Source organism: Festucalex cinctus, chromosome 21, assembly GCF_051991245.1.
Source record: "Festucalex cinctus isolate MCC-2025b chromosome 21, RoL_Fcin_1.0, whole genome shotgun sequence".
Classification (NCBI taxonomy): domain Eukaryota; kingdom Metazoa; phylum Chordata; class Actinopteri; order Syngnathiformes; family Syngnathidae; genus Festucalex; species Festucalex cinctus.
Window position 1 is genome coordinate 6274293 of NC_135431.1, and position 23601 is coordinate 6297893.

General features: G+C 37.7%; 3 protein-coding genes across 6 annotated transcripts; 1 reads left to right on the top strand and 2 right to left on the bottom strand.

Annotated features, from left to right (window-relative positions):
• LOC144010392 (uncharacterized) lies at window positions 1-6107 on the bottom strand. Of its 4 annotated transcripts, none has more exons than XR_013281195.1 (4): window positions 5963-6107; window positions 5711-5847; window positions 1500-3163; window positions 1-1407 (listed from the first exon to the last, which is right to left on the bottom strand). XR_013281195.1 is itself a non-coding variant. In XM_077510712.1 (4 exons), the coding sequence occupies exons 2-4, from the start codon at window positions 5833-5835 to the stop codon at window positions 1294-1296; spliced, it is 387 nt and encodes a 128-aa protein (XP_077366838.1). In that variant the 5' UTR covers window positions 5836-5847; window positions 5963-6107; the 3' UTR covers window positions 1-1293. The 4 variants fall into 4 exon arrangements, 2 of the variants coding, with proteins under 2 accessions (XP_077366838.1, XP_077366839.1); XM_077510712.1 differs by having other exon boundaries at window positions 1-1512; window positions 3121-3163; XM_077510713.1 differs by having other exon boundaries at window positions 1-1512; window positions 3121-3163; window positions 5943-6044.
• Window positions 6108-7808: 1701 nt separating this feature from the next.
• paqr8 (progestin and adipoQ receptor family member VIII) lies at window positions 7809-9897 on the bottom strand. The gene is made up of 2 exons (XM_077510711.1): window positions 9705-9897; window positions 7809-9021 (listed from the first exon to the last, which is right to left on the bottom strand). Exons 1-2 carry the CDS (start codon window positions 9829-9831, stop codon window positions 7904-7906), a joined length of 1245 nt encoding a protein of 414 aa, XP_077366837.1. The 5' UTR covers window positions 9832-9897; the 3' UTR covers window positions 7809-7903.
• A 798-nt stretch (window positions 9898-10695) lies between these two features.
• Window positions 10696-22813, top strand: mcm3 (minichromosome maintenance complex component 3). The gene is made up of 17 exons (XM_077511305.1): window positions 10696-10920; window positions 11291-11403; window positions 12332-12540; window positions 13118-13248; window positions 13581-13819; window positions 15262-15370; window positions 15520-15673; window positions 17087-17218; window positions 17284-17492; window positions 18811-18985; window positions 19088-19214; window positions 20017-20167; window positions 20850-20990; window positions 21053-21159; window positions 21242-21315; window positions 22292-22391; window positions 22480-22813. Exons 1-17 carry the CDS (start codon window positions 10846-10848, stop codon window positions 22676-22678), a joined length of 2445 nt encoding a protein of 814 aa, XP_077367431.1. The 5' UTR covers window positions 10696-10845; the 3' UTR covers window positions 22679-22813.
• Window positions 22814-23601: the final 788 nt, after the last annotated feature.

The window sequence follows — 23601 nt, forward strand, 5'->3', positions numbered from 1 at the left end:
TAAGAATATCAAATTAGAATTTATTATATAATATTAGATACATGATAACAAAAGAATACAATTGCAACGTGTATCCCTTTTAAAAGATAGCAAATCCCCCTCCGAAGACAATTGAACACATGCATAACATCCAAAAACAAATTATTTTATGGTTAACAGAGCAATAACAAACACTCACATTAGAACTAAAAAAAAGAAAAGAAAAAACAATTTAAAAAAAACAAAACGGACTTATAGTATTTAAATGTTAGACCAAATCCCCTGTAGCCCAAGTATTCTTATTCATCAAATTTGAGGCATCACTTTACAAATGTTTGATGATTCGTTTCCTCACAACACACTAATTGTTCCAAAATCAATATCATATATACTTAACATAGCTAAATCACAGCATCTGCATTCATTTTGCCCATCATATCTTAAATGTGCTCATGCAGACTGTCCGGAATGAACTGTGATATTAAAAGAAAGAACTTCAGAGAGATAAAGCTCTGCAGTACGCACCTTAAAATCTCATTCAACATTGTGGGGGAAAAACACTGAACTATTGCATGGCTATCGGCTAATGTTTTTCCACGAAAAAAATGAAGCAAAAACAATAACAAGAACAAAAAAAAAAAAAGGTTACGTGGCCATGAATGAATCCTTGTGGTTGCCTGGGAGTGTACGCAGACATTTACACAAAAAATGTGTTTTGATTGTCTGTTTCACCCTCAAGAACAAGCAGGAAGATGATGTCAGGATGTGTAATGATTTAACGTCTTTACGACCACCAGTTCAAAATAATATAACAACTTCCTCTTAGTCAAATTGATTAAAAAATATTTTGCGGAATGACACTAAGTCACCACATTTATCACTAAAATTAGCTCTTTTTTTTTGTAATGTTTTTTAATTTTCCCAATTTATAATGTGGCACAAGTTGTTTCAACATGAGCTTGTTGAATTCTAGACAAAACCAACATGGATATTTAACTACTTTGGGCCACGTTATGGCTCATTTTACTGCAGTTTTACAATCTATGTCTGTCGATAATGTGTTTTGATGCAACATATTTGATTATTATGACATTAGATTTTTTTATTTTTTTTAAAGTGTTTTCTGCTTTTAAGTGAAAGGTGAATGAAGTCAGTGCAGGAAGCTGAATCCGCCCAGTAACATGCCTCCCTCTCTGTGTACTTTTGGGACATAGCCAACAGTGGAAAACTGGATTTTTTTTAAATTATTATTATTATTTTGTAAAGGAATATTCCGTGTTAATTTGTCCTCATGAATGTCCTCTTTAAACAACGTTAGGGGTTAGTGTAAAGGAGCATTGTAAGCAGGGGCTTAGTGAGTGTTGATCGATCTTTCCAGAGTACTTTGAGGCATGTTTTTATGGTCCCTCCACGTTGTATAGGTCGAGTCTGTAAATTAGCAAGAGAATGTAAGCAAGTTAAAAAAAAAAAAACATAGTTTACCCGATGGAGAAAAAGTTGGATTTCATGAGATAACTTACCTTTGCCGTCACCCTGTCATAAAGATAAAGAAGATCAATAAATGCACAATGAAAGTATTGTGTGAGATCCACCTTGTCCTAACTAGCGACAGCTGTGTTTGTTCTACTTTCAATTACAGTTGAACCTCAAAAGTCAAAATCTACCTATTCACAAATACGGCTAAACACGAAACAAAATGTCCAGCGTTCAAACTTCTGCTACGATAGTGACAATCACATCAATTTTAATGACTTCTTAAATTGTTGCTCTATATATTTTGATTTCCTAATTATACCAACATATAGAAATAACTTTTTTCTTTAATCAAAACAATTTAAATAGATGAATATGGGACACAATTGCGTAAGGTTAGCTACTAGCTGCCTAGCTAGCTAGCTAGCATGTAGGCATGGCCCTTGATTAGCTTTCCAGGTTCTCACATGGCCCCTCTAGATTATGAATTGCCCAGTCTTAGTAACGAGTGTACCCCTTGACACAGGCGTGGACTACGACTGGTTTAGATTTAAGCTTGTAAACAATGGCGGCTCCTGAATATAGCTGCTGCCAAATTATCACGACTTTGCTAGCGTGGGCTGAAAAGTTGTTCCAAATCCAGCTTGTTTCGCTTTACTGGTTCACCTCTCTCTTACCTTCGAAACTATTTCTGTCAACTCATCTTTTTGAACCAAACTCGTATTTGAAACTAACTGGCTTGTCTGGTCGTGATCTGATCTAACACATACACTAGTTCAAATGGAATGCATATCAGTGTGAAGTCTATCAGATGCTTTTGGTGAAACTAATCAGAAACAATGAATGTAGCCATGTGTGTTCTTTTTGTTGTTGTTGTTTTTTGTTTTTCATTTCAACATGAAAACTTGCTTTGCATGCAACACTGAGCAGAAATAGTGTGTAGCCTATGCTTTAAGTATTTCCTGTTTGTACCTGTTTAACTATTATCAGTGCTGCTTAAACAAGTTAAATAATTTGAATTTTGATTCCATTTTGAACAAAGTCAAATGACTGCGTACCATGATAGTGAATCTTGCAAGATCGCCCCAGTTGAGAACGGAGAGACGCCTATACTTATTAATAATGGGAAATGTTCTTTCTGATTTTTGGAAATACTAATACGTTTGATATGTCTGTTTATTATGATATTTTTGACAGTTATAAATGTATGAATTTAAAGCATTGTGACCGGATGTATCAAATATGATACAAATCAAAAGTACTTTGTGGAAGTTGATTTTCAAAAAACAAAAAAAATTGTTTGCTCAAGAGGACCAATAAATACTTTATTTACAAATAATCAGAATTTTCTCATGCCCAACGCTGCATTTTGTACGCTGTATTTTGCGTGTGTTTAAATGATGAATACACTATGCCGGGTAACATTTTAGTATGTTTCCGACAATTCATCTACTTTGTATTATCCTAAAATTTCCACTAATGTGTTTCAAATTAAGACTAATTAAACCTGCTTTCCAGTAATGTTTGTACAAAATTTCACGCTCATGCCGATCAAATTGGACCAGTTGCGATTCCAGAGCGACAGGTTGCCCGTGTGCTCGTAAATGGCACAGCTTCATGAATGGAATTCAGAGTGACACGTGAGAGGAAGAACGAGTCAGTTCATACCGTCGTGGCTCCTTTGTTCACGTCGTACGCGTTGCCGGAGCCCCTGAGGACGGCAACAAATTAAAAGTTAGGACGTGTTCCGAGGGCGTGACAGTTTTGTGTGTCCGGGGACAAAGGTGCATACAGTCCTTTATTTACATTTAAGCGGCTCATTCTGATTGTGTGAATACTGCTGTTCAAATAGAGAACATGGATCATTTTGTCATTCCAAAATGTAACAAAACAGCAACGTCGTAACTTAAAAACAGATGGCACTGAAACATTGTAACATTAATACTCTATATATAAATAAATCCATGCACAATTTTGTCATTATTATAAATTTTCTTTCTTGACAATAATATGTTATATGTGACCTCACTCGTCTAAACATTATGTTCTGATTAATATTACATTTAAGGAATATGAGTTACGAAGCAAAATTCAGCCGTTTGTATCCATCTCACGGGGCGGCCATTTTGCCACTTGCTGTCGACTGAAGATGACATCACAGTTGCTCAGGGCTCAGGCAACAACCAATCACAGTTCACTTCTTTTTTTTTAAGCTGAGCTGTGATTAGTTGTCCCTGAGACCTGAGCAACTGTGATGTCATATTCACTCGACAGCAAGTGGGAAAATGGCCGCCTTCTGGTATTGATAAAAACTCCTGGATTTTGCTGCTTAACTCATATTCCACGAATGCAATATTAACCAGAATTCTGTATTTAGACTAGTGGGGCTGCATAGAACATGTTATTGTCAAGAATTTTGGGGGAGTTGACTTTCCCTTTAAATGTAGATGAGAACACCATGAATACCAAACTTATTTTGTAAATATTTATAAAAAAAAAAAAAAATGAAAAGGATACTTTACTTATTTAGCCATTTTTAGCAGTCAAACATTAATATTTTACCTATAATACATTTTCATTATTATTCACGTACAATTAGTACCTTTAAAAACACATTTTGCAAATTGCTGTCAACTGAAAATGACGTCACAGCTCAGCTTGTGAATGTCACATGACCAAACCTAGAAAACAGGTGAGCTGCGATTGGTTATCTGAGCCCTTGTGATGTCATTATTAGTCAACAGCAAGTTGCTAAATGTGTTTTTAAAGGTACTATTTGTACGTGAAAAATAATGACAGACAAAATATTAACTTTTTATTGCTATAATGGGCTAAATAAGTGAAGTATCACTTTAACAAAATTTTACCAAAATGAACAATAATGATATTAATCATTTAGAAATAACTGCCAATTTTGTATTTTTTGTCCACATTTTTTATTTTTATTTTTTTAACAAATTATTGCCTAAAATATTTAACTAGGATAGTCTAAAATGTGTGAAATGTCTTTCTGTCTTTGACAATGCATCAACAAAGGTCAACAAAAAAAAATTTAAGACAATTTTCACATTTTTAACAGTCAGTCCTCACTTGTGTCAGTTATGTTTGCAAATTATTGTCTAAAATATGTATTTAATATAGTCTAAAGCGTCAAAACTACGGCCTGGGGACCATTTGTGGCTTGCAGTATTTAGCGGAAAAATAAAAATAAATAAAAATAAAATACAAATAAAAAATTAATAAAAAAAAAAAAAAAATAAAATAAAAAATAAATAAAAAATAAATGAATAAATAAATAAATAAATTAATTAAAAATAACTAAAAAATTAAAAAACAACTAAAAATAAATAAATGATCATTTGTGGCCTACAAATCTATTGGGTGTGGACACCCAAATTCTAAAGTAGTAACAATATTTCTCTTTATAATCTTTCATGAATATTTGATCAGTTTAAGAAGCAAAAAAAAAATGTTTTTGTCCACTTTCTGGTGGCTGATTTGTGAATATAAAACATTAATGAATACAAGTAAACAAGCCCTGCTTGAAAAATTGTTTTTACTATCTAATTATCTTATTACAGACTGTGAAGTTCTGCTCAGGGCACGGGCAGATCTATTCTCGTGGAGTACAGGGCTGAGGGCCACCACAAAACCATGAAAAATCCAAATCTTGCTTTTATCACCTTTGAGAGGAAGTTAAAAAAAATTAACTAAAGGGGGTAAAACAATGCTCAAGTAAATAAAATGCATAATTGCTTGATTCCCATCTATCACTACCGTCCGATTGCAGTTTGATTCTTTTGTGTGACAAACAACTCGAGGAATGCACTAAGCAGTAGATAAGAGCGCATTTTCATCGCCTGAGTCCGACCGGGCTTCTTTCATTGGTATGTTTGGCAGCGGTGGGTGTGGAAACACACAGATGCATAGATAGGTGTGTTTCAAAATATGTGCATAGAGTTGACGAAGTTGTGCCATTTGACGCATTTCATACGGCCTTTTAAAACCCTAATCATACCTCCTTCCTCCTTTTATGAACAGGCAACACCTTTCCACAAAATCCACCCATCAAGTCTGACAAGTCTCAGTTTTGTGTCATTGAAGGGAGTTGCATTGCGGGCCTCACATTTTAGAACGGAAAAAAAAAAAAATGAATCAAATGACATGTATAGTTTCTATTTGTTGGTTAAGATTATTCATACGACCTTCTGAAATGAGTCAGTGTATGAGGGGGATCACCTTTGATGATCGGACTTACTTCTGACAGTCATTGCAGAGGGCGACCAGACTAATGCTGACGATGAGGAAGATGATGAGGGAGATGATGCCCACCTCAGCGGACGAAAACGAAGACAGCGCGTCGAACATTGCAATCGGAGCCATTGTGGACGCGCTCTGCGATGGAGTCAAGACAGAAATCATCCACCGCCGATTGAGAGCATCTATGACAAGGTCATTTTTGCTCAAATTATAGTAAGCATCATACGTACATCATATATGTATTACCTACCGGTGTGTGCTGCTTGACTCACTGCTGTGTGTCACCAACTGCTGCCTGTCATTCAACTCATGTCACAATATGCGCTGTGACAGGCAGGTACTTGAAGGAGGGATTTCTTTTCATTGGCGTCCTGCCTGTCTTGAAGGAGGTGCTCAGCCTCACATGAGCTGATAACCAGCCCTTTGTGCTCATGCTCAACCCGAGAGCAACACCTGCAACATACCTGCTGCATGCACATTCCAAGCACTTGTACACACACTGGTATTTATTTCAAACGTGGAAGCTATATTATTAAATACTGTTTATGTGCTGTATTATAGTTCAATCAAGTTTCACAGTAACGCAGGAACTTGTTAGTTGATTGCAGGCAGCATAATTATCCCTCTCAACTCTCAGTTATGCTTGTGGGTATTCTTGAGCTGTGCAGCAAAATGTTGACCGAAAAACTCTGCATTCATTCTGTTGGATTGTAAATCTTACGAGGCCATTGACGTCTTGTAGGTGGAGTGACATCTGTTGGCTGAGGTTGGTATTACCATGTGGAATGAAACAGTGGAACATGAACAATATTATTTTATTTTATTTATTTTTTTAGGATAATATTTTTATTTTTTTTCATTTACCGATGAAAACAGCCGTTGGTACCGAGAAGACGTCACAAGTCAAAATGGCGGTCACTTCGGTGAAAGAAACCCCGGATAGCCGAATAGTTGAGACTAGGGGTGTTAAAAAAAAAATCGATTCGGCAATATATCGCGATATTACATCGCACAATTCTCGAATCGATTCAATAGGCGGCCGAATCGATTTTTACACATTCATTTTTGATGGAAAAATATTCACCAAAAAGTCTTATGGTTCACCTTAAGCATGAAAGAATGTTAGATTAATGGTACATTTAGCCTTAATATTTTATTTCAATGCTGTTCAAACATGAAACAGATTACAACCTGTATACAACTGTACTTTCAGATAAATAAATAATACATTTTCATCCAAATCTTACACTGTACAAGTTTACTGATTAGTATTTTCTAAATTTGAATTAAAAAAAAAAATCACAACAATCAAATTATGAATTCGTATCGGGCTTAATCGGTATCGAATCGAATCGTGACATATGAATCGTGATGCGAATCAAATCGTCAGGTACTAGGCAACTCACACCCCTAGTTGAGACCTTGCTCATCCATTCGACAAAATGGAAATGGTGGTGCTCTGGCCACCAGGGGGCGCCACAAAACCAGCGAAAAAAAAAAAAAGTCACTTTCAATAAATTTTGATTTAAAGTAGTTCTCTTAGAAAGGCAAACAAAACAAAGGAATAACGTGAAGCATCAGTTGTACTGCCAACTGCAGCTGAGGAGGATACAATACACGTAAACTTTTGTTTGCTAGGGGTTGGAAATAATCTGCTTTGGTCATGCTGTCAATGCATTTTTCAAATGTATAGCAGTATTGTTCTCTGGTATCTCTCACTGAGCATTACGGCTCGAGGGCCACGTTCGGTCAGTCCACACTCTCTCAACTTCAGGCCTATGAAGCAGACGTGCCAACCACTTACGACTGTCATTTTTATTTCCAAATTGTTACATACACCATGTCTACACAAGTATTTGAAAAACACATACATTTTTGTTTAACATATTTACTTTATATTTTTTTAAAAAGTATGGCATTTAGTTTGACAGATCAACAAACTACTTGTAACTCGCTCAGATACCTTCAAGCAGCAGCAATAGCAATGATTCATTGAGGGAAAACTTTCGTGAGTGCTCCGCAACATGCCAAATATTTCTCACTTGAATCAGCTGTGAAATATTTTGGATATGTGAAATGAACCTTGACACATCTGCTGCAGTATTTAATTTATTTCGCACACTTTACATTTATTTTACATGACTAGTTTCCATACCATTGTTTTCTGACTCAAAATCAAAACACACATTTCTTAATTGTCTCTCTCTTTTTGACCCTGTAGTTGTTTCTGTTTGTGCCTCATTGTTGCAAGTGCTGTCAAAATGCAAAACAAGAACAGGGCGGGGAAGGATACACAGGCACACCACAGCTGGTTCTCCCCGAACGTCTCCACCAACGTATCCCTCCGCCTGACGTAGTCCCGGAAGAGAGCCTCCAGCTGAAAAAGTGTGCACAGGGATAAAAACAGGTGAAAAATCTGGTGACCTTGCCCCAGAAAGTCACAGCGGCCTGGGAAGAAGCGCTCGGGTATCGGGCAGGAGAAGAAGACGGCGCTCAGAAGGAAAGAAGCGATCTGGAGCGCGTGGAAGGGCAGCGAGGGCTCCTCGGCCCAGGCTGCCGTCGAAAGCCGGTGAATCACAGGACTGATGTCCAGCAGATACGCGAGGGTGGAAGGGATCAGCTGACACGCTTTACGACCCACCGGATACGGACGCCGATATCTGGACTTGGCGAAACAGCTGCTTGCGCAGGAAAGCCAGCCCAGGAAAGCAGCGCCGGGGAGGAACAGAGCGCCGAAGCAGCTGTCTCTCCACGCCGGCTCAGACGCGTAAAAATAATGTCCAAGGGAACATCCATACTGATAAACAGCCACACCCACATAGTCCATGAAGAAGAAGAAATAGTGTGCGTGCTCAGAGTGAGACTGAAAGAGATGAGCTGCTGCACTAAAGAACAAATACGTAAGCGAAGACGCAAAGAAGAGGCATAAAGGCAGAGAGGCTGCCGTAAAGGTGTACCCCAGGGCTCCTATTTTAGCCCACCAGCAACGTAGGAGCACAAGAGCCGCCAACAAGTGAGTCCACACGTTGACGCATTCGTTGTGTCTCTGGAAGAGGCTGAGGAGGTAACAGCGCCACTTCTGATGGACGGGGCGATACCCCGACAAGATGTAAGGTTCCCGAAACAAGCTGGGGACTTGAGAGGAGACGACGGTGGGGCTGGGCAGCGGCAGCGAGGAGGACGCCAGGTCGGAAAGCCGGGGGAGTTGGCCGATGTGCTTCGCGCTCGCGACGAAGGTGCCGAGTCGCTGGAGAAAGTCTCCGGACATCTTGTGGATGGAAGACACTGAACCGGACAATGTAGATGACACTGAAAGAAAGGGGAAAAATGTCAGTTGGCATTAATGGTGTCCACGAATCAAATCAGCCCAATTTTACTAAGTATTGATGATTTTGAAGTGTTCTAGAAAATGGATGGCAAAGTAATCCCATATTCAGGCTGAAACTCCTCACAGTTGCTTCCACTTAAACCCGAAACAATATAACTAGGATCCATTTTTTTGTTTCACAAAGAAGTTATTCATGGGATTAAATGGCAAAGAAATGTTGGCCAACGCTCAGTCCACAGCACGTGACATTCCAAAACCCAGACAAACAAACATTTCTTTCCTTATTCCAACAATTAACAACTATGGGAGGCATTCAAGGTGAGGACAATTGAAGTGAAATTCCTTCACATTTCTCTACTGGAAAGAAGATAAGCAGTTAAACCTATGAATATCACGTACCGAATATGTTAGTAAGGTAAACAATTGTCAAAAAGGACCTACACCCATGTCAGTGCACAACTCCAATTCCCATTTAATTGTTGCCTATTCAAACATTTTACATTGATTATTTCAAACTCTATAATTAAACTAAGTTCCCTCTTAGTAAGAAAAGTTAAGTGACTGAAAAACTATGCAACAAAAGAAGTAAACATAAAGTTACTCAAAACAAGTTGAAACAATGAAACACTTGATTTTTTTTGCTAAACAGATGAGCTGAGCGCACCCGTGTGTGTCGATGGAATTTGTTGTCCTCCTGGAGCAGCACGTCCCTGCAATAAAAGGCACAAACATAAACTAGACTTGCTCGCCTCCCACAGAAACTCCACAGCCTGAGAGGAACATGACGACATGTAGAGGTTTTATTCGGATAACAACATACTAGCGGACCTGGAAGTTTGTGGGCGGTGTTAAATAGAAACGCCCCAAAGTCACACTACATCCTCTGACGAAACAGTTTATACGCTCGTGTTTTATTGTCAAATCCATACCAATGTTTGTGCCAAATATGTCAAATGCATGCTTACTTCTAGTATGGCAACATCAAACGTAATGTTCCGTAAAAAAACATGAAGCAGAGACATTATTAATGCGCAGTTTTGAAAACTGTCAGAGAGTTATTCATATTTTGCTATTAATGTTAAGTTCTACACAATCCGCGCAAAAGACCCAATTATAAACAAACATCTTCGATGATGTAACTGCATAAAATAAACAAATAAACGAATTGACTACATTACCCATAAGCCCCGAAAGGGCGGAAGTGTTTCCCAACTTTTTTTTTGGGTTTCCCAACCTTTCTAGCGCCACAGCACAGTACATATTTTACATCGAGGGGGGAAAAAAATCTGCCGTATGAAGGAAAAACTTTTAATTAAACAATCGCTCTCGCTTCTTTTGAATTGGGATTTATAGGTAATTGCGTGCATTATTATCTTCGTAAATTAATGTTTGAAATCGATATCGTGAGTGCAATGTATAATATAACCAAATTGGTATGTCGCACCCGAAGCACCATTTCTCCCTCAAAGTCAAAGTACGAAAATGAGAAAATATGTATGTCGCCATCTCTTGGGCAAAAATAACATTATTTCGCCGAGAGTCTCTTCCCGTTTTGTTTTCGCGGGAATTCGTCGAGGGTTTGGCTCACGTGCACATACAAAGCGCTGTCATTGGGCAGCTGTAATGATCACGAGTAAAACGCGGAACTGAATTGGCCAATCGCTTGTTACGTTCTTCTCGCGCAAGGACGCCGTGGCGCGAAAAGTCTTCATTGTGCGGACAGACGACGCAAGGCTGCACATCCGTTCGAACTGTGGAACAAGTACTCATTTTTCTCCCCCTAAATAAATACAAACTCTTGCGTTATGGCTACCGATGTCGTAGATGACCGCTTGTTGAGGGAGGCGCAGAGGGATTATCTGGACTTCCTGGATGACGATGTAAGTAGTTTCATTATAATGAATCCAAATTAACATGCGGTGCCGGTCCAAAGAAATGACTTTTAGCCGTATTAATGCATATCTGTCAACATCGCACCACACAAATTTCAGGACAGTCCTTAAACGTTTAACTTAAGTGTGAAAAACCTCAATCGTCAACAAAATTTTTGTGGACGTCACTACTTGTGCAATTTGAACCGCTAGAAATATCTAAACGATCGCTGCAATAACATATGTGGACACATCGTGCACATCACCGTTTTTGGTCATTAAACAATAAGCATTTAAGACTGTCGCTATATTTCCATTAAAAACACACTATTCATAATTTGTGATGAAACTGAAATATGCATATTTCTTTGTATTTCAGCAAGACCAGGGCATCTACCAGAGCAAAGTCCGTGACATGATCGGCGAGAATAAGTCTCGTCTCATTGTCAACATTAACGACTTGAGGAGACGCAACGATGCGAGGGCTGCAAAGTGAGTAAACATGTTTTCGGAACACGACAAAAAAAACAAACAAATAATTTCTGACTGATTTATGGGGTGATGGGTGCCGCATGCAAACCATTTTGAGACATCCTCTTTTCATGTTAGACCAGGGCAGCCTTTTTATGCCAAATAAATAACAATAACTTTGCTGTCTGGAGCCGCAAAACATTTGAACATTGTGATGAACAAAACTATGTGTTATTGTTAGTGTAGTGTTAATGTAGTGAGGGCCCAGGAGCTTCTTCGAACTGCACCAGAACAGAAACATATGCAGGATCCAATAAATTCATTTTCTTCCACCTCTCCTTTTTTGGATTTGTTTTTGTAATTTTTCAGACTTTGTTTTTCATACATTTTTTTTTCAGACTTTAATGTCTATTTTCTGAGATTTTTGGCAATTTTTGGACACATGGTCATTTTCTTTCTCTATTCTTTTTTTTGTGGACATTTTATGGCTATATTTTGACTTTTTTTTCCTGCCTTTTTTGCTATAGTTTTTCTGACTTTTTGGCAATTTTGTGCATATTTTATTGTCATTTTTTAGATTTCTTCTTTTGATCATTTTATTTATTTATTTTAACATTTTCTTTCTTGCCTTTTTTTTTTAAATCAAATTTCTGCCTTTTTTGGCTTATTTTTGGACATTGTATGGTAATTTTCTGCTTTTCGTCTTCCTTTTTGGACATTTTTAGTAATTTTTAAAACTTTTTTTTTATCCACCTTTTGTGTCTTTTTTTCTGACAAACTTAAAAAAAAAAAAAAAAAATGGACTCTGACTGTCACGTCAGGGGTGTGGTGGGTGGATCCAAATGCCGGGAAGCAGCTCGAGGAGGCAAAGAATGCAGCCAAAAAAAAAAAAGTCCCAATTCTTTTGCTCGGACGGCAGCTTGCTGAGTGTTTCCCGCTTCCCTTCCAGGTTGATGAACAACGCTTTTGAAGAGCTGATCGCCTTCCAGCTGGCCCTGAAGGACCTGGTGGCCTCGGTGGACGCCACCTACGCCAAACAGTACGAGGAGTTCAACATCGGCCTGGAGGGAAGCTTCGGCTCCAAGCACGTCACGCCCAGGACGCTCACGTCGAGGCTGCTGGGAAATATGGTCTGCGTGGAGGGCATCATCACCAAGTGTGAGTTTCTTTGCGACATCTGTTTAGAAGTAGGGATGTAACGATATCCAAACGTCATGATGCGATATTATCACGATATTGTGGGGAGGTTAGCGATACAAAAAAAGGTCAGAATATTGTATAATAAAAAAAAAAAAAGAGCTCAGACTAAAAAAAAAAAAAACACATACAATATTGTGCTTTTGTACATAACAATGAAAAATATTATTAAAATATTAAATATTGCATATAAAATGTATAAATGTATAAATATTGAAGCACCTTCAATATTACGTCCCCCTTCATCTGACTATTAGTGTGGATTTTAAACATAGAAGGGCCAAAGCATGCCGTGTGAAAATTAAACTTGCACTAAAAAATTAGCCACCAGAGGGTGCTAGAACTGCCCAAATGGAAATCAACCCGACTTACTTAACAGATGTGCTGCTTTTAATATCGTGACATGACCATGCCGATATATTGTGGCAGTTTTAATATCGCGATATCACGATATTGCGGTTATCGTTACATCCCGAGTTTGAATCATACCACGCCAATTGTTTGGTCTTAGGTTAACGCTGCCTCGATTTTGTTTTAGGTTCTCTTGTGCGCCCCAAAGTGGTGCGCAGCGTCCACTACTGCCCTGCCACCAACAAGACATTGGAGCGCAAGTACACGGATATGACCTCCTTGGATGCGTTCCCTTCTAATGCCATCTACCCCACCAAGGTATCGAAATTAGGGGCGGGAATCTTTGACCGCCTCATGATTCGATTTGTAATCGAATTTTAGATTCAGAATGATTTGATTGACGATGATTTGTGCTTCAATTTAGAGATGTGAAAAGAATCGGCATGATCTACTCCGGTCGTGCTCGCTAATGCTAATTAGCATGCTGCTCGCGGCACTTTTTTCACTCAAACGAACGGCTATTCGTACAGAACGCTTCAGGAATGTATACAGAGAAGCATCTTAACATTACTCATCAGAATATGCTCAAAATATGCACATTCTCGCTTTAGCGGCGCACGCCCATACCGATCATCGATCCTTCCTAACAGGACGAGGAGAACAATCCTCTGGAAACCGAGTTCGGCTTGTCCGTCTACAAGGACCACCAGACCATCACGGTGCAGGAGATGCCGGAGAAAGCCCCCGCCGGCCAGTTGCCTCGCTCCGTGGACATCATCCTGGACAACGACCTCGTGGACGTGGTCAAGCCGGGCGACAGAGTGCAGGTCATCGGAACGTACCGCTGCCTGCCTGGAAAGAAGGGAGGCTTCACTTCCGGAACGTTCAGGTGAAAGCTGGTCTCGGATTCTTTGCTGTGGACACATTTTTGTTTTTATTAGAAAACATTTGCATGGACGAAGTCGTTGAATTTACGCAAAATGTGTTTTCTAGGGGTGTCAAAATGAGGGCGTTAAAACTAATTAACCAAAAAAAAAATCACATTAATCATGCATTAACGCAGCTTAATCACGATTAATTTTGACCACAGATTATCCTTTATCTTGTTGGCAGATGGCACAGGTTGTGTTTTGAGCAATAAATTTAACTACATGTATCAAAAGTAAAGCATTTAATGTTTATGTATGACATTCAAAATATTTGTTCTTGTCAAACTACTGGGGTCATTTTTTTTTCGTGTTAAATTATGCAAGTCATTAACTGATTAGAAAAAGAGCAGGATGAGAGTGCAGTGGATCAAAAAAAATTTCAAGACGTCCTCATAACATAAAATGTCAAAAGAATTAACACAACAGGTGCTCAAATTTGGTGGGCGAAAAATATTGATATAAAAAGACTAAGTGATGAATCGTGATTAATCAAAATATAATTGACAGCTCTAGTTATTATTGAGTTAAAGTTCCTTTAACGCCACAAATATTTTAAGGCTCAATTTATGTGAAAGCACTGCGCTATCATCAATGTCTAACATTAAATGCCATCTACTGGCAGAAAAAGGAACAACACAAATAAGTCTCACTTTTTTTTCTTTTTTTTTTTTAACAGTACACTACATTTTTTTAACTTTAAATTCAAATAACTTCATGAATTACTATAAAATAACTATATATAGAACATATATAAAATGTGCGATTACGCATGAGTTAATTATTAATTGAAATCATGCGATTAATTCCAATTAAAAAAATAATAAAAATTAATCGACTGACACCCCAAGTGTTTTCTCAATTTTTTTCGTCCCAGGACCATCATGATCGCCTGTCAATAAATGCCATCTACTGGCAGAAAAAGGAACAACACAAATAAATGTCTCACACTTTTTTTTTTTTTTTTTTACTTTAAATTCAAATAAGTTTACGAATTACTATGAAATTACTTTATATATAGAACAGATATAAAATGTGCAACTAATCATGAGTTAATTATTGAAATCATGCGATTAATTCCAATTAAAAAAAATTTTATCAAGTGTTTTCTCAATTTTTTTTCGTCCCAGGACCATCATGATCGCCTGTCAATGTCCAACATTAAATGCCATCTACTGGCAGAAAAAGGAACAACACAAATAAACTTTTTTTTTTTTTTTTTTTAACAGTACACTACATTTTTGTTAACTTTAAATTCAAATAACTTAATGAATTACTATGAAATTATTTTATATATAGAACAGACATAAAATGTGCAACTAATCATGAGTTAATTATTGAAATCATGCGATTAATTCAAAATTTTTTTTAAATTAATCGTATTTTCTCAATTTTTTCGTCCCAGGACCATCATGATCGCCTGTCACGTCAAACAGATGAGCAAGGAAGCGTCGCTGTCCTTCAAGGCCGATGACATCAGCAAAATCAGAAACTTCAGTCGCAGTCGGTCCATCGTAAGTCCGTCGCTGTCGGGTCCGTCCTGGCAGTTCATAATTACTTGATTTTTAATAAAGCGGAGAAATCGTATCACCAAGCAAAAACGATTTCAACCCTTGCGTTCGGGATTCCGGTCCAATCTTGTTTCTTTCTGCCTTTCATGTAGAACGTTTTTGATCAGCTGTCTCGCTCACTGGCCCCCAGCATCCACGGCCACGAGTACATCAAGAAGGCAATTCTCTGCATGTTGCTTGGCGGCGTGGAGAAGGTGCTGGAAAACGGCTCGCGCATCCGAGGAGACATCAACATCCTGCTCATTGGTGCGAGAAACGAACCTTGCTTCAAAACTGGAGCTGTCAAACGACGACATTTTTTTAATCAGATTAATCGCATCTTAGAATTTTGATTAATCACGATTAATCGCTTTATTAAAAAGGCTTTTTTGTTACCAATATTTTTTGCCCGCAGAATTTAAAGAGCACTTATGTGTTAATTTAATGTTATGAGGACGTCTTCAAAAATGTTTATCCACCGCACACGCTCATCCCCCTTCTTTTTCTAATCAGTTAATTACAAGCGTAATTTAAAATTGGAAAAAAAAATGACCCCAATAGTTTAAAATGGACAAATATTCTGAATGCCATGCACAAATTTTTATTCAATGCTTTATGTAGTTATGTTTATTGCTCAAACACAACCTGTGCTAACTTTAAGCTAACCATCCGCTGTCAATCTAAAGGATCATCTGCGCTCCAAATTAATACAATGATTTTTTGAAATATTATTCTAAGCGCTTAAAAAAATAAATAAATAAAATTATATATAATATATAAATAAATAAATATCTATATAAAAAAAGTGTGATTAATCTGCGTTAATGCATGATTAATGCGATAATTTTTTGCGATTATTTAATTGGTTAACGCTTTAGCTTTGACAGCATTATTCAAAACAAAACAAAACAAACTCGCTACTATGGCCAGCAGATGGCAGCAGAGCAAAGGAGATCAACCAGGGCCATGTAGAAAAAAAGCTCAATTACTTACAATTTTAAATAGATTTGTGAAAACTGATGAAACTTGGCTCTCTTCTAATGCTAATTGCTGCAAAACGGAAACAGATAGAAACATACTTTTTTTTTTTCCTGATGAAAGAAGAGACTTTAATCTTTCTTTTGGTAGGTTTGTCAACTATTAACTCATTTGCTCCCAATAACGTGTAAATACCTTTTTATTAAATGTTTTAAGTGTCCCAAAGGCGTATTTATACGTTTTTTGTTTTTTTTGTTTTTGTTTTTTATGCTAGAGCATACAGAAGGCTTTGATGCAGCATCTCAACTGCAAAGAACGGTTGCAGAAATGGTAGTTATTACACAAACGGCCAGCAGGTGGCAGCAGAGCAAAGGAGATCAACCAGGGCCATGTAAAAAAAAAAAAGCTCAATTACTCACAATTTTAATTAATTTGTGAAAATTGATTAAACTCAGCTATATTCTGATGCTAATTGCTGTAAAACAGAAACAGAAACATACTTTTTTTCCTGATGAACGAAGAGAATTTAATCTTTCTTTTGGTAGGTTTCATGCTTTTATAGCAATAGAACACAATATTCTGTGAGCCTTGCAAAATCAGTCAAAATCTAGTAAAACAGCCGGGAGCGAACGGGATTGCGAAATGTGAAAATGGCTGGGAGGGAATGAGTTAAGTAGAAGTAAAGGTATTGATGTCTTTTAGGTGACCCTTCGGTTGCCAAGTCTCAGCTTCTGCGTTACGTTCTCCACACCGCACCCAGAGCCATCCCCACCACCGGACGGGGCTCCTCTGGGGTGGGCTTGACCGCCGCCGTCACCACTGACCAGGAAACGGGTAAGAAATGACCGATGTCCTTCTCGTCCAATCGGATTGATGAATGGTTTCAATCCGCCCCAAAGGGGAGCGACGTCTGGAGGCCGGCGCCATGGTGCTGGCTGACCGCGGCGTGGTGTGCATCGACGAGTTTGACAAAATGTCCGACATGGACCGCACCGCCATCCACGAGGTGATGGAGCAGGGTCGGGTCACCATCGCCAAAGCCGGCATCCACGCCCGCCTGAACGCCCGCTGCTCCGTTCTGGCGGCAGCCAACCCCGTCTACGGCAGGGTGAGTTTCGCAGCTGCGAAACGTGTTTTGAGAATCGGGTGCTACATGAAGACAAATATTTCACAAATAAATGGAAACACAAATACATTTTCAAAAGTTTTTACAGGTAAAAAAAAAATATGGAGGACCAAACTGCCAAAATTCAAAAATAAATAAATGACTAAAATAAAAAGTGGATATAAAAAATATAAATCAAAAATATCCCCAAAAATAAATATAAATGGAAATAAAGAGCAAAAAAATTATCCGTTTTTATTTTCACTTTTAGTCATTTATTTATTTATTTGGTCACCAAAAAAGTAAATAAAAAGAAAATAAAAAGATAAAAAATATAATTCAAAAATTAATTACATATATATATATTTATTTTTGCGCTTTTTTCCCCCATTAATTTATTTGTTTTGGATATAATTTTTTATTTTAATTTTTTTATATCCATTTTTATTTTCACTTTTAGTCATTTACTTAATAATTTATTTATTTTGAATTTTTGCAATTTTGGTTCGCCGTTAAGGATATTTGGTTCTCCGTTAAAAAAAATCTTTAAAATTAAATACAAGGAAAAAAGGATTTTATTTCTAACAAAAACTAGAAAGGAATACATTGATTTAGCCCCCCCCCCCAAAAAAATGAAACTTTTATCTTGCATTTTTCCCTTTTCTTTTTCTTTCTTTTTAGAATGGAGTGGAAAAAACCCCCACATTTATTTATTCTTAAAAATGAACTATTTTCACCCCAAAAAACATTTTCAGGAATTTTGATATTAATACGTTGTTTCCCTTCAATACAATTTTGTATTGTTAAGATGAACTTTTTTGGCCGTATAAAAACTTTAAAAAAAAAAAAATTATAAGTACATTTTACAAGGAGAGTTTAAAGTACATGTTTATTTTATAAATAAAATTATAAATAAATACATTTTAAAACAAGCTACACAAGGGCTGAGGAACAAACCAACAACCTTCAGCTTGGGAGACAGCCACTCTACCACCTGAGCCATGCCACTCCTGCAGTGTGTGTTACAGTGCATTCATGGTTTCAGGCAGATCAGTTTTTTGAACTCATTTTGGACACACTAGCAATGCAGCAGAGTGGCAAACGGCAAGAGTGGCATGGCTCAGGTGGTAGAGTGGCTGTCTCCCAAGCTGAATGCTTCAGTTACTTTTTTTTGGTTTGGTTGTTTTTTAATACTGGTAAAATCTACTCAAAACTCTCTGAGTAAAATTTGCTTTACTAGTTTTTTTTTTTTTCAAGTAAATATATATATATTTTTTTAATAAATTTTATATTCATCTCGCCCCCTCTTTTGCGGTGGCAGTACGACCAGTACAAAACCCCCATGGAGAACATCGGACTGCAAGACTCTTTGCTGTCACGTTTCGACCTCCTCTTCATCGTGCTGGATCAGATGGACCCGGAGCAGGATCGGGAGATCTCGGACCACGTCCTCAGGATGCACCGCTACCGGGACCCCCGTGAGCAGGAGGGCGCAGGTACTAATGATTTCAATTATTGGCAATATAATTGTGATTTTTCTGTAAATATTTTCATCCCTAATTTGCAATGTCGCTTATTGATTTCTGTCTATTTTTTAGCAATGACTCTGGGTGGCTCAGTAGACGTGCTGGCCACAGACGACCCGGATGTTGTGGCGCAGGAGCACGAAGAGCTGCAGGTCTACGAGAAGCACAACAACCTGCTGCATGGAAATAAGAAAAAGAGGTAGACGCATCTGTCGTCATGTTGACAAAAACAAATAAAGCAGTTTTAGGAAGTGGAACATTTGTCACGTGGCACAAGAAGGCACATTAGGTTACTGTACGTACTGTTTTTCATTTTGTTGTTTTGGATTTATGGCCTACAAGTTTTTGTTTTATACAAATATGTGCTGTCATTATGACGACTAGATTGAATTATCACCAATTTCTGGGCTGTATCTTTAATTTAAAAAAAATGTATGTATTTATTTACTTTTATTATTTGTATTTTTTATTTTTATGTATTTTATTTTTTTAGAAACCTGGATAATAAAAAAAAAAAACACTGATAAACGTTCTATATACGTTAGAATGTGAGGGAAATAAATCCGGGATAAATTGGACAAATGTAAAAAATATAAAAAAAAAAAAATAAAAAAAAATATATATATATATAAAAAAAAAATATATATATATATATATATATATATATATATATATTTAAAAAATAGGAGGAAAAATTGTATGTGAATCCACAAGTGCCAAACTGCAAATATGCAACTGCAGTTTTAAGTTGTGATATCACCATTCACCACTAGATGGCAGGCATGTCTTAATTACCCTCACACCAGGTCTCCAATGTGATATATTTTGGCAAATTTTATTATTATTATGCAAGGCAAAACATAGCAAGTCAATAATATTAAAATTTGAGTGAGTTCATGTAAATAAAAAAAATAAAATAAAATAATTCAGATGTAATCTTTTATTTCATTTGCATCTCAAGTCCTTGCATGGCTTTGTCTGACCGATTCTGAATGTTTCAGGGAGAAGATTGTGAGCAAGGAATTCATGAGGAAGTACATCCACATCGCCAAGGCTGTGACGCCGGTGCTAACGGAGGAGGCGGCCAATCACATCGCAGAAGAGTACTCCAGGCTGAGGAGCCAGGAGCAGCTGGGCACCGATATTGCCAGGGTGAGCAAATTCATATCGACGTTACAATGTGCTGTGAGTATTTAGTTTTAGTATGTAACATGGGGGCTTGTCCAGCAGACGTTTGTTAACTAGGGGTGTGCCAAAAAAAAAAAATTCTCATAAGAATTGCGATTCTCATTTAGTAAGATTCAGAATCGATTTTAACTCATTTACTCCCAATAACGTATAAATACGTTTTTTTCTTTTCTAAGTGTCCCAAAGACGTATTTATAAGTTGTTTGTTTTTTTTTTATGCAAGAGCATACAGAAGGCTTTGATGCAGCCTCTCAACTGCAAAGAATGGTTGCAGAAATGGTAGTTATTACACAAACGGCCTGCAGGTGGCAGCAGAGCAAAGGAGATCAACCAGGGCCATCTAGAAAAAAAGCTCAATTACTTACAATTTTGAATAGATTTGTGAAAACTGATGAAACTTAGCTCTCTTCTAATGCAAATTGCTGCGAAACCGAAACAGATAGAAACATACTTTTTTTTTCCTGATGAAAAAAGAGACTTTAATCTTTCTTTTGATAGGTTCCAAGTTTTTATTTCAATAGAACACAATATTCTGTGGGCCTTGCAAAATCAGTCAAAATCCAGAAAAACAGCCGGGAGCGAACGGGATTGCGAAATGTGAAAATGGCTGGGAGTGAATGAGTTAAATGTCCCGCCTCCTCCCCAGACATCCCCAGTGACGGCCCGAACGCTCGAGACTCTGATCCGTCTGTCCACGGCCCACGCCAAGGCCCGCATGAGCAAAATGGTGGAGATGGAGGACTCGGAGGTTGCGGTCGAGCTCGTCCAGTTCGCCTACTTCAAGAAGGTGAGCGCGGCGAGCAAGTTGGAGCGTCCGAGCGGCGGCTGACGAACGCGTTCTTCATGAAGGTTTTGGAGAAAGAAAAGAAGCGTTCCAGGAAGGAGCGTGCGTCTGGCTCGGATGAGGAGGAAGAGGAGGCGTCCACTCAGCAGACGCAGAGATCTCAGAGGAAGAGGTGGATGTCAATTCCCGTCTTTTTCGCACACACGTTCGACAATCTGTTTGCAGCCGCTAACAATACCGTATGTGTCCTGAAGGGTGCGCCGTGGGTCTCAGGGCAGCGAGCCCTACAGTCCATATGACTTCAGTGAAGAGCAGGATGTTCCTGAGAGTAAGACCTTTATAACAATTGCATGCTTTTCAAGTCATCAAGTATATTTTCAGTAGTAACAATTAGTACCTTTAAAAACACATTTTGCAACTTCCTGTCGACTGAAAATGACATCACAAGGCCTCATGTAACCAATCACAGCTCAGCTTGTGAATGTCACATGACCAAACCGAGAAAACGGGTGAAAACGTTTTTATTGCTATAATGGGCTAAAGAAGTGAAGTATCTCTTTAATATTAGTTTGTTTATATTATATTTATACAAGTATGTGTGTTTATTAGGGATGTTTGATAGCACTTTTCTCAAACTGATACCAGTAAGAGTACTCGACTCTTGAGTATACTAATACCAAATATCGGTACTAAAAAAACGCCTTACTATACATGGTCGTTTTTTTTTAATAAAATAAAAAACGCCTTACTATACATGGTCGTTTTTTTAAGGGGAAAAAAACGCCTTACTATATATACATGGTCGTTTTTTAGGGGGAAAAAAACGCCTTACTATACATGGTCGTTTTTTAGGGGGAAAAAAACGCCTTACTATACATGGTCGTTTTTTAAGGGGAAAAAAACGCCTTACTATACATGGTCGTTTTTTAAGGGGAAAAAAACGCCTTACTATACATGGTCGTTTTTTAAGGGGAAAAAAACGCCTTACTATACATGGTCATTTTTTAAGGGAAAAAAACCCGCCTTTCTATACATGGTCGTTTTTTTAACAAAAAAAAAACGCCTTACTATACATGGTCGATTTTTTTAACAAAATAAAAATGCCTTACTATACATGGTCGTTTTTTTTTAGGGGAAAAAACGCCTTACTATACATGGTCGTTCAAAAAAACATTAAAAACGGCTTACTAAATTGCATCCCAAGTGACCTTTTGAGCTTCCTTCTTCGAACAGTAATCCCAAAATAAATAAATAAAATAAACTTTTTTTTCTTGTAAATCTCTCATTGTTATTGTGCTCTTCAGTTCAGGCCAGCTCCGTGAAAAAACCTAAGGCCAAGCAGGTGGAGGTGGAACAAACGGATGCCGCCTCAGTGGCTGACGCCGCTGAGCTTTCACCTGAAAGGTGAATGCCTTCCCCGTGTCGAAAAATATCATTTAACTCAAAAAGAATGGCTCATTAATTCAACCAATTTTTGCTTTTCTGCCGCTAGGCTGAAGGAGTTCAAATCATCGCTATTCGCCGTGTTCCAGTCTGCTCACGCTCAGTCGGTGAATATGCAGGCGCTGATGGACGGCGTCAACAAAGAACGTCGGGTGCGATTCACGGAGGCGGAGGTCCGCATCGCTTTGACTCGCATGCAGGACGACAACCAGGTCATGGTGGCGGATGACATCATCTTCCTCATCTGAGAGCAGTCCAATCTGTTCTATGGACTTCAAAAGAATATACATTTATGGGCTTTCCCCACAGTTTCCTTTCATACTTTTCATTGTAACAAATGGTTGAAATTGTGATAATGTTTCTAATAAACTGTTTTGGTTTAATATTGGTTACTTTTAGAGTAAACAGTGTCATACATGATATGCAGTCAAACATTACATGGTCGTTTTTTAAGGGAAAAAAATACGCCTTACTATACATGGTCGTTTTTTAAGGGGAAAAAAACGACTTACTATATTTGGTCGTTTTTTAAGGGGGAAAAAAAAACGACTTACTATATTTGGTCGTTTTTTAAGGGGAAAAAAAAAAACGCCTTACTATACATGGTCGTTTTTTTTAGGGGGGAAAAAAACGCCTTACTACATGGTCGTTTTTTTAGGGGGAAAAAAACGCCTTACTACATGGTCGTTTTTTTTTAGGGGAAAAAAACGCCTTACTATACATGGTCGTTTTTTAAGAGAAAAAAAAATGCCTTACTCTACATGGTCATTAAAAAATAAATCAATAAATAAAAAACGCCCTACTATACATGGTCGTTTTTTTAGGGGAAAAAACGCCTTACTATACATGGTGTTTTTTTTTTTTAGGGGGAAAAAAAACGCCTTACTTTACATGGTCGTTTTTTTAGGGGGAAAAAAACGGCTTACTATACATGGTCGTTTTTTTAGGGGGAAAAAAACGGCTTACTATATATGGTTGTTTTTTTAGGGGAAAAGAAACGCCTTACTATACATGGTCGTTTTTTTTTAATCAAAAAACGCCTTACTATACATGGTCGTTTTTTTAAGAGAAAAAAAAAATGCCTTACTATACATGGTCGTTTTTTTAGGGGGAAAAAAAAAACGCCTTACTATACATGGTTGTTTTTTTTTAGGGGGAAAAAAACGCCTTG

Excerpts from the sequence above, each read along its gene's own strand:
- paqr8 (XM_077510711.1), bottom strand. The coding sequence starts at position 9,831 with ATGTCGTCATGTTCCTCTCAGGCTGTGGAGTTTCTGTGGGAGGCGAGC. Across the intron at positions 9,022-9,704 it reads AATTCCATCGACACACACGG|TGTCATCTACATTGTCCGGT; the intron begins GTGCGCTCAGCT and ends CCTTTCTTTCAG.
- LOC144010392 (XM_077510712.1), bottom strand. The coding sequence starts at position 5,835 with ATGGCTCCGATTGCAATGTTCGACGCGCTGTCTTCGTTTTCGTCCGCT. Across the intron at positions 3,164-5,710 it reads CTCTGCAATGACTGTCAGAA|GGGCTCCGGCAACGCGTACG; the intron begins GTAAGTCCGATC and ends TGCCGTCCTCAG. Across the intron at positions 1,513-3,120 it reads TGAACAAAGGAGCCACGACG|GGTGACGGCAAAGGTAAGTT; the intron begins GTATGAACTGAC and ends TCTTTATGACAG.
- mcm3 (XM_077511305.1), top strand. The coding sequence starts at position 10,846 with ATGGCTACCGATGTCGTAGATGACCGCTTGTTGAGGGAGGCGCAGAGG. Across the intron at positions 13,249-13,580 it reads ATGCCATCTACCCCACCAAG|GACGAGGAGAACAATCCTCT; the intron begins GTATCGAAATTA and ends CCTTCCTAACAG. Across the intron at positions 17,493-18,810 it reads CCAACCCCGTCTACGGCAGG|TACGACCAGTACAAAACCCC; the intron begins GTGAGTTTCGCA and ends TTGCGGTGGCAG.